General features: G+C 39.5%; 1 protein-coding gene across 1 annotated transcript; it reads left to right on the top strand.

The window, feature by feature from the left end:
- The first annotated feature begins 2927 nt into the window (after positions 1–2927).
- LOC128588781 (tripartite motif-containing protein 43B-like) lies at positions 2928–9989 on the top strand. Its single transcript, XM_053595590.1, has 7 exons — positions 2928–3338; positions 3972–4067; positions 4766–4784; positions 6637–6866; positions 7733–7755; positions 8275–8372; positions 9396–9989. The coding sequence occupies exons 1-7, from the start codon at positions 2928–2930 to the stop codon at positions 9887–9889; spliced, it is 1371 nt and encodes a 456-aa protein (XP_053451565.1). The 3' UTR covers positions 9890–9989.
- The last annotated feature ends 897 nt before the right edge of the window (positions 9990–10886 follow it).

The raw sequence follows: 10886 nt of genomic DNA on the forward strand, positions 1-10886 counted from the left end.
CTACCCTTACCCTGTGAGGTCCTGATCCTAACCTGACTTCATACTGCTCCAGCAAGCACTGGTGAGTACCGGATCTGCATGAGTCCCTACTACTTTCTATCACTGAAATAAATAGTGTAATTTTAATTTGCAGATCAGTCAATTGAAATTGTTTTTATGGAGTGATTTTGCTCAGTTAGTAAAAATGACTCCTATACTCTAGTTGAAAGATAAACTATTTTATAAAGTCATCTTACTAATTAAGTAATTTAATTCATATGATGATTTTTCTGTATTATTTTATGTATGTCTTCATTGTTTACCTGGTAATACTCAAAGATAGGTTGCCAGATGACTTATAATTTTGTGCTTTTTGTAGATTCTACAAATTGGCTAGGAATATTTTTTCTTTTTTCTTTTTCTTTCTTTTTTTTTTTTTTGAGATAGACTCTCACTATGTCGCTTTGGTAGAGTTCTGTGGTGTTGCAGCTCACAGCAACCTCAAACTCTTTGGCTTAAGCGATTCTCTTGCTTCAGCCTCCCAAGTAGCTGGGACTACAGGCACCTGCCTTTTTTTTCTTTTCTTTTTTTTTTCCCCCGCTGCTGTTGTCATTTTTGTTTTAGTAGGCTCGGGGCTTGTTTAAACCCACTTGCCCAGGTGCATGTGGCCAGTACCCTAAACTCTGAGCTATGTTTGCGGAGACTGGCCAGGAACATTTTATTCTAGAAATATGTTATACATGCATACATACATTACATACTACTTTATAAGTGGTGCTTCATGTACACATAGAAGAGATATTCAAATAACTGATAACTTTCTTAGGAAAATATTGCTCTTGACGGTGGCAATATTGTCACTTTAGAAGCTTCCATTTATAAACTTAAATACTAAACAATGAGTAAATGTTTAGGCACTGAAAAAGATGATATTAGTGATCATGAAGGAACCTCAGTAATGAGAATGCTATCTGTATTTATCTACTATAGAAAAGAGAACCCCTGTTTTATTGTACAAGGAATTTTATTACATGATATTTATTATTTCTTCTCAATGTGAAAGTATGCCTGGTGTTTTTCAAAGATCTGGAAGATCTAACGTCAATGGTGTATTTACTGGTCTGTGGTGGAGAACAGTCATGAGGTGGTGTGGGCCCCCACAACTTGGAAACATTCTAAGAATAACCTCCAGCTGCTCTCTTCCTTCAAGAACAACATGTTTTTCCTCACCTTGTTTTTCATCCTCTCCCAGGAAGCTTTTACCTTTTACTTCACTCTACGGAAGTCTTGTGATGAAACAATTGTAATGGACTAGATTGATTTTCATTACCTTCTTTGTAACCTTTTCCTTAGCACCTACAGAAGCCCATAAAGTTGAAGATATTTTTCCTTGGTTACACTGTCTCTGCACAAACAACTTTAACTTTCCCTATATACTAAAGCTGATTCCTTTGCTTGAGGCTGGTGATGAGCATGGCTGCACCACTCCTCCCAATCCTGTATTTATGTTTCTCTTGTTATTCTTAGTTGCCCACCATTATCACTTTGGTTTTTCTCCATCAAGCAGGCTCTAGATATTCGATTTGTATGCAAGATATAGATAATAAAGATAGAACAGATTCAACAACTTAGGGTATTTATATAAAAAGAGACTGGTCAAAATATGATCCAATTTTACAAAGTTAAGTTTGTCTCCTGTATTCAAAAGGTGATTTTGGGAGGGAATCTGTTAGAGACAAAAAAAGACATCAATGGAGAAAATTTGTTTTATAAACATGTTGTATATACATTTTTCTTATTCATTTTTATCAATTGGTGAGCTGGAAGGTATTTTCTACCTCATGAGGGAGACACACAAGAGACAGTGGCATTCTCTACATTACTGCATTTTATATATTTTTTTCTTTTTGTGAAACATTTCTTGTCTATTGATAAGGATGTTGTAGTCAGCAGCATATCTTTGAGTTGATTGAGACATAGGGCTTGGAAGAGGAAATGTCCCTGAAAATAATTGTTGATTGAATTAAATTGTTGTTTAGAGAATAACAGGTGCTTGGTTAGCTGATTTTAATTTAGATCTGAAACCTTAACACTTACTTTAGAGTGATGTTGGAGACGTGTCATGGTAGGGGGATTCTAACAATTAATTGAGATCAAATCTCAGCCCCTCCTTCCATTGTCAAGTCAATGACTGGCAATGAGAATTAACTGATTTTCAGATCCCTCCAGACCAAACTCCTGGAGGTACAGATTGGGTTAAGCTCCTGTAGTTCGAGCAACTTAAAGGAAAGTAATACAGCACAAAACATGCACATTTCTTTTCTTTTTTCTTTCTTTCTTTCTTTTTTTTTTAAATTGAGACAGAGTCTCACTTTGGAAATTCAGTAACCACTGGGCTTTGCCAAATTTCTCAATACTGATTCAAAATCAATCTGATGTCAGAGAGGAAAATAGGTGATAAAACTATGGGCATCATAGCTTACAGCAACCTCCAACTCTTGGGCTGAAGTGATTCTCTTGCCTCAGCCTCCTGAGTTGCTGGGGCTACACGTGCCTGCTACAATGCCCAGCTATTATCTTTTTTTCTTTTACCAGGCATGGGCCAGATTCAACTTTAACAGACCCAGGCTGGATTCGATTCACCAGCCCTGGTGCATGTGGCTGGTGCCCTAATCACTAAGTTATCGGCGCCCAGCTGAAAACTGGTACATTTCTAGAGGAGAAACGGTTTGGTAAGGTTGATACATGTTAGATAAGTACCCAACCAGTTATCTACAAAGCTTGAGAAATGAGTTTGTGCCTCAGTTTCCCATTTGTGTCATGCAAAGGGAAGCCTATTCTGCTCTAGATAGGAGTTTATTATTCAGTCAACATGTGAGTGTATTTTTGGTTAGACTTTTGCTTCTTTAGGGCAGAAGAATAAATTCTAATTTTCTTTCTTTAGTAACATGGACCTAGATATACTGCAAGCCTTCCAGAGGGAAATCACCTGTGCCATCTGCGTGCACAACCTTATAGACCCAGTCACCATAGGCTGTGGACACAGCTTTTGCAGGCCCTGCCTTTCTCTCTCCTGGGAAGGAGCCCCAAATCCTGCCCACTGCCCAGAGTGCAGAGAACCATCACAGCAGAGAAAGTTCAAAACCAATATTGTTCTGAAGAATCTGGTGTCTGTTGCCAGAAAAGCCAGTCTCTGGCAATTCCTGAGCTCTGAGGAACAAATGTGTGGAACCCACAAGGAGAAGAAGAAGATGTTCTGTGAAGTGGACAGGAGCCTGATGTGTTCGCTCTGCTCTAACTCCCAGGAGCACGGGGCTCACAGACACTGTCCCGTTGAAGGGGCAGCTGCGGACCAGCGGGTAAGGGATGCTTCTGAGATCACGTTGAGAGCTGGAGGGTGGTAGAATTAAAGAGGGTAGAAGGAAGATCAAGATCATGAGGAAGAGTTTTCCGTTCTTTACCATGCCTAACATGTACTGGTATATGCCTAACAGCTATACATATAGCCGCCTCCATGAGGTTAGCATTCCAATAGAAGGATGATAATGTGAACTGATTATTGTTTTCATTAAGAGGATTATGTAGACATCAACAGAAAGCTCTCATGTTCAGAGATCATTGACTATGAAAACTGTGTAAAGAAAATTTTGTATTGGAAACACATTTACCAAAACTTGACATTAGCTTTAAGTACATTGGAAGGGGCATTCGAGAAGCAGTTGTAGATGGACATCATGCGGCAGGATGCTTACCTGAAACTTCCCCAAATATATCAAATATTTATTTGTTTTGCCTTGATAGTGGTTACATTACATGTGGGCTACAGTCTGAAATCTTCTAATATAGAAAGTTATGCAGAGTAAAAGTACAAAATAATCCTGCTGCTCTTCCCAACATACTTTTATTGAACATCCCTTGACTCTCTGCATCAGTCGGGTCAGAATTCTATACTGTTTGTTTTTCTACTGCTCACATTTGTATCTTTCTGGCAGGCTAAACTCGAAAAGCAAATGAGATCTTTATGGGACAAGATCCAGGAAAATCAGAGAAACCTGAGAGAGGAACAAATAATGATTAACCATTGGATGGTAAGTACAGGAAATGTTTCCATCAGTTTTGGCTTGGGACAGACATGATACAACATTAGCCATTAAATGCCTGACCTGAAACCATGAGTTCTTACATTCAATGAACTGATAGGTTTATGGGAAAAATGCAGGTTGTCTTAAAGACACATACATAGGGAAGATGAGAAATTTTAGCCAAATGTAGCTTCATATGCAAAATATTTGTTACAAAATTTGATAATACATTTCTCTATGTGTAGATACATATATGTATAAATATAAGTCATATAAAATATAAAAATATAAAATATAACATGAATATATGAATTTTACTTATATGATGACCTTTGGGACACCCTGCTGTTGGGCTTTTCAATGGAGGGTCACATTTTTCTGAGGATTTCTAGACCCTAAGTTAAGAACAACCACAAAAATTACCCAAAGAGAGGTGGAGAAGGCACACACACAGGGTTTAAGGAAATTCAGTAACCACCAAGCTTTCCCAAATTCCCCAATGTTGATTTAAAATCAATCCGATTTCAGAGAGGAAAATAGGTGATAAAAATTCCATGGGTGCCTCAGGCAAAGATTTATGTGGGAGATGAATTCTAGAAAATAGAGAGTATGTAATTGCGTATTGTAAGCCTTTCATTGGGGATGGAAAAGCATGAACACCAATTTTAGAAGTGTGCCTGCCATGGTTAAAACGGTTTGCACAGAAGCTAGACAGTGATACTGGTAGGAGAACATAGAACATGTGGAGAGATTGACAAAGAAGGACAGAACAAAGCAAAAATACTCAGCGGACTTAGAAAACAAATACGTGATTATTGGGAGGAGACGCAATGAAATTAGAATTCCTGTTTTTAAAATGGCTGGCCATATGAGGCCCAAGGTCATATTTAGGAGCACCATGGAAATTAGGAGGATAGAAATCTTTTTAAGGGGTTAGGTTCAGAAATTTTAGATATGTTGTTCTTGTCTGATGGCTTCTAATCCTATATGTAATATACAATATTTCTTCTAATTTAAACAATCAGGTTGCAGAGTGGGGAGACTAATGAGTTAAACAGATCACAATAGCTCATACAAAGTTTTAATAAGACACCTTACATTTCAACTGTTTGAATGTCGGATTTCAGATTTGAGAGGATATGTATTAAACAAAGTAACTGGGGAAGGTGACTCTCCAGTGCCTGTCTATTTTTAGAGATGAGGTCTTGCTCTGCCTCAGGCAGGTCTTGAACTGGAGACCTCCAGAAATCCATCCACTCAGAGTGCTGGGATTACAGGTGTAAGCCACACACCCAGCCTCAGGGTTTCTGACTATCAGAGATATAAAATCAAAGAGCATAGCTATGAATGGCATCAATTTTATGAATCATTCATTAAAACTTTGTTATATTTCCTCCAACCAATATTACCTTTACATGCCAAAATCTACAACCGGGATCAGTATGGTAAAATGTTTATCTAATAATCATTGCTTAATCAAATACCAAGGAATAAATAATTGGAAAAAGATTGGATATCCAATAAAATTTTGGTATCTTTTTCCCAGAATTTTACACTGAATAATTAACTAGACATTTATGTTAAAAGGTATAATTGTTAATATACTCATGGATGCTTTCTATTGAAAGTATTTTAATTTATTCAAAAGTGAATATTGATGTAATTCAGTTCTCAAATTACTGGATGCTATACTTTTATTCGTAATGTTTACTTGCAAAATATGTGATCTGCCTCAAGCCTATGACAGGCTATTTAGTATGATTGTAAATATGATTAGTATCAATTTTATCCAAGAATGTTTAGTACTAAATGTAAACTCCACTAAGAAAATCTTAAGAAATACTTTGTCGAGGGTGGTGGTTTGAATCATAAGACGATGCTACATCTAGACACACGTTGTGTAATCAGGGCACTTATCTTGTGTATTGAAGAGAAAAACATTCTAAATTTTTAAAATATATTACTTCACCAATTGTTTCTTAGATAGCAAAAAACAGGACAGTGTAAATAATACTGACATATCTTTATAGTAAAATGAATAAAAGCCTTGAATAATATTTGATATGATAGAGGACATAGAAATCTTGAATGGTAATTGATGTAATAGGAGCAGAAATAAAAACACCTTTATAGATAGGAGAGAAAAATAAAAATAACGCCCATATCTTTACCAATATCAGAGGTGAGTAAAGATGACTCCTGTGAAAGGGTCACATAACAATGAAAATCAATGTGCTCAAAATAGCCTCCATCTTTAAAGAAAGCATAACTAAGGTTACTATGAGAAATGATGCTTCCTGAGTGCTCGTGACCAAGGAGCACATGGTGGATTTAAAAATGATTTATTTAGTCTGTGGGCTAATAAACTGGTCACGATTAACAAAGAAAAAAAAAAAGGAAGGAAGAAAGGAAATAAAGAGAAGAATTGTGGATTGTGACAGCTGGACAATATGAATTTAAGCTGTGCACTGCTAATGGGTGAAGGGCAAGAGCCAAAGAGAAACAGGCGAGGTGTGCGTGCAAGTTAAGGTGGCCTGGAATTTGATATGGGTAACCCATTTCTATCTCCTTACAGGAATATGTGCTTCTAGTGAGAAAAATGACCAGCACCGAATATGCAGAGCTTCACCAGTTCTCTATAAGGAAGAAGAAAAACATTTGGAGGAACTGGAAAGGGAGAGCTGGAATATCCTTCAGCAACTCAAGAGAAGTGTGGCCCAAATAAATCAAAAGCGGAAACAACTAAAGGAAATGCACGAGGAACTGATGGGCATGTGCCACAAACCAGATGAGGAGCTGCTGCAGGTCAGGACTTGCCCTCAGCTCACTGGCTACATCTTTTTGTTGTTGTTGTTGCAGTTTTTGGCCCGGGACAGGTTTGAACCCACCACCTCTGGTATACAGGCGCCACCTTGCTACTACGCTAATCTCCATTATTACTTTGGTCCCCAAAATATTTCTCCTTATTTCCACATCTTTCTTGGGAGTCATTTTTTGTTTATTTTTGTTTAGACAGAGTCTCACTACTTTGCCTTTGGTAGAGTGCCAGGGAGTCACACCTCTCAGCAACCTCCAGTTCCTGGGCTTAGACGATTCTCTTGCCTCAGCCTCCCGAGTAGCTGGGACCACAGGTGCCTGCCATAACACTCGGCTATTTTTCTTGTTGTTGTAGTTCGGCCAGGGTCGGGTTTGAATCCACCACCCTCGGTATATGGGGCTGGCGCCTTACTCACTGAGCCACAGGCGCCACCCTCCATTTTTGTCTGTAAGGGAAAATACAGAAATATCTGGCACAAGGTCCCACTGATTTCCTCATTCTCTGTGGATGTCCTAGATTTGAATTGTCCTAATTCATTGGCCTTGGGGGATAACCCCTAGCAAGAACCCCTGGCAGACATTGGATGGTGGCAGGAGGCTGGTGACTGTGGTTCTTATCCATTAGCTTCTCTCCCTTCATGTCACCCTCAGGGTTATGAATTCATCAAGAGTTCAGTCTGTTACCAGGTTGTACTGGGCTCATCCTTTAAGAGGAAAAAGAGACATGGTTGATAAGAAGGTTTAGGGAATGTTTGTGATGAGTAATTTTCTTTACTTTCCCAAACCCTAAGCCTGGATAGGCACAACATCCAATGTCTGAGGAATCTAACTTGTCCTTTTTTCCCTCTTTACAGGATTTGGGAGCCCTACTGATGAGGTAAGTTGGACCTTCAATGTGAACTGGGGTACCTGGTTAGGACAGAGATCAAGCTGTCTCTAGCAATTGAAGCCATTACATACTAGATTATAGCTATTACATTGTTTATGTGACCAAGCATTCATGTGCTGTTCTGAATACCATGTCCTGTACTCCCTTTACCACAAGTTAGTCTTGATCTCTGCCTGATGCCTCAGAGGGGTATGTTGAAGGGCTGAATTCACAAGTGGCCAGAAGGCATCAAACTCAGAGAAATCTTCCGGGGTGTGGACTAGATTTCCCCAGGATTGTAGTTAAAAGCAAGTGTCTCTGAGAGTCATGAGGTAAAAGTATTTAAGCAAAGAGAAAAGTAAGAAAGGTACCCCATGAATAGTAGAATCCTGTAAGGCGTTTGTGGAGGTAAGCATAATTCGGAAGTAGTCTTTGAGAAAGTCTTTTCTGTTGTGTACTTATGTCTCTCTTAAGCATCATGATAAAGTGTTGGGAGCCAAAGTATCATCTGAATCTTTCTTCTTCCAGGAGTGAGTCTGTGCAGCTGCACATGCCCCGGCCTGTGCGTCCAGAGCTCAGCGTCAGAGCCATCACTGGACTGATGGACAGATACATCCGCTACCGGGGTGAGTGTCAGCCTGTGGTGTGACTGGAAATGCCCAAGTCCACTCTGATCATGTTTCCTATAGCCAGCGTTTCCTTCTTCATTGGTCTTTCCTTTAGGAGAGAAAGTAATGCCGTGAACAGGATAGACATGTGTTTATTGCACTACAGTAAAAGGAAGCTGGTGCAAAACTAGAATGAGAAAAAAATATCAAGCCAAAGGTTTCCGTTAGAATTGGAATCATTCTTAGGGAGCTTGTCAATGCATGGAATCGTGCAGAACTGTGAATGTGTTCAGTACCTCTGGGTTCTTATTAAATGCAATTAGTGATGCTGACGTTTCATTTTAAAATATATTTCCTGTAAAATTTTGAAACATTGGACTTCATATAATGGGAATTTCAATTGAAATTATCATAAAAATGCATGAATAAATTAAGTAAATGCAGACCGCATTTTATAAACAGAAAGAAAGTCAGTGGTTAAGGAGGCAGGACCTAGAGCCCAGCAGCACATCTAAGGCTAAGGCAGGTGTGCTAAGCCTGAGGCAGAGTGGCAGATTAGGTGTAACAGGAAACTAGGAGTGAAAGGCACAGAATTCCTAGTAGGAAGTCACGTTCTCACAGGCATATTTAGCTTAAGTGCTCAGGAGCTAGCCTACAGTAACATGGGCAGGGTGATCACCATTTCTCTAGGTCTCAGATCCTTCTGAGAAAGCAGGAAGCAGGAAGGGAAATGTAGGGAAGTTTATTGCTATGGAATTATAGCTCCAGAATTCCATGTGCCATGAAATGTAACCAGGGAGCGGTAGGCATGGCCTCCTTCTCTACAGTCTCTGAAGTTGAAGGAATCTGCCCACTGTGATTAGATCCTTCTTTCTGCTTCATTTTTATGGGTAGCTTGTGAATTGATACAGTTCTGCCAGAACTGCCTTCTTGGTTGTCTTGGCCTATTTATTCCACTGACCATCCAGGTAGACATTCATATCTCAGAGATAATTTATTTGTAAAATAGCTGTTGACTGAACTATTGTCTTCTTTCCACAGTGGAGATTTCTTTCCACAATGAAGTAAGCAATCAGCACATCAGGCTGTTTGACGATTTGAGAGACTTCACATTTAGATCTCACAGTCAAGATCAGTCTTTGAATCCTGAGAAATCTAACTATTTTGCTACTTGGGGAGACCAAGTCTTCACTGCTGGGAAGTATTACTGGGAGCTGGATGTGGACGACTCTTGGGACTGGGCTCTAGGGGTCTCTAGAGATTACCCAATACGCAGACTTGGCACAATGCTTGTATCTGGGGACATGTTTCTTCTTGCATGTGTGAGGCAGGATAATCAGTACACTCTCTGGACAACCTCCCCAGCGATTCCTCAGTTTGTAGAGAAACCTGTGGGCCGGGTTGGTATGTATCTTGATTTGCAGTGTGGGAGTGTGAGTTTTGTGAACGTTGCCAAGAGTTCCCTCATATGGAAGTGCCGCGCTGGCTCCTTGTGTTTCCCTGTCAGGCCTTTCGTTATCACTGGACACAAATGAGCAGGGATGAGGCAGGAACCTGACTGCAGGTCTGGGACCTCCATGTGCTGGGGAGCCCTTCTCAGCTGAAGAAAATCAACCCTACTTTATTGTCTTGAAGGTTTTGTACTGTCATGGAATCTCATTTTATTGTTATTCAGTAAAACAGTATAAAACACAAAATTCTGTTGTCCCGCTTTCTTTACATTGAAATCATCTCTTGTGATCTGCTACCTAAACGTGCACTGTACTCAGCTTGCTCACGTGCTTTGTGAGCTCCCTGTGGTTCTGAAAATCTTTGGGTGTGTGATTCCACCTTAATGAACACAGTTTCTATATTCTGGACAGACCTGGTTGGCCACACTGCTCCTACCAGCCTGATATTAACTCCTGTCAGTCTAACAAATTCTATACATCAGACCACCTTAGGAGAAAAAATTATTTCACAGTGAAACTTCGACTGACCCTCAGAGGGAGGACAGTCTTTCTGTATATAAACACAGAAGAGCTGGTCGTTTTTCAATAGTGTAAATTAGAAGACACACAGGTTGTATCTCCTATTCAGACCCCATTCTCAGCAGGTAACATACTGTGCAGGACATAGTGAGTACTTACAAATATTTGATGAGTGAATAGGTGTAGGTGAATAAAGGTATAAGCAAGCTGCCTCCAACAGTGTGAGTTCCCAGTGTGCTGTTCCATCATCTCTGCTAGTGGTCACATAGAATACAATTTCTCAGGGAATTACATCATTACAAGAAAAGGTTATTTCAAACAAAATGTGCTTCCCAAAATTTTAGATACTGATCAAGAATATTAATCAAAACCAAAAGTAAATTAAAAATTGCTATAAAGCACATGCAGTGCTAAAATACAGTGTAACCAGTCAGTTAGAAAATGCTAAGGACAACCTGGATTGAATAAATGTTTGTGGCTAGTGGTTTGCTGCCAGCTCCAGCAGAATCGGTATCACCTGGAACTTGTTGGTAATGGAAATTCGGGGCTCCTCCCAAGACCA

Source organism: Nycticebus coucang, chromosome 6, assembly GCF_027406575.1.
Source record: "Nycticebus coucang isolate mNycCou1 chromosome 6, mNycCou1.pri, whole genome shotgun sequence".
NCBI classification, from domain to species: Eukaryota; Metazoa; Chordata; class Mammalia; order Primates; family Lorisidae; genus Nycticebus; species Nycticebus coucang.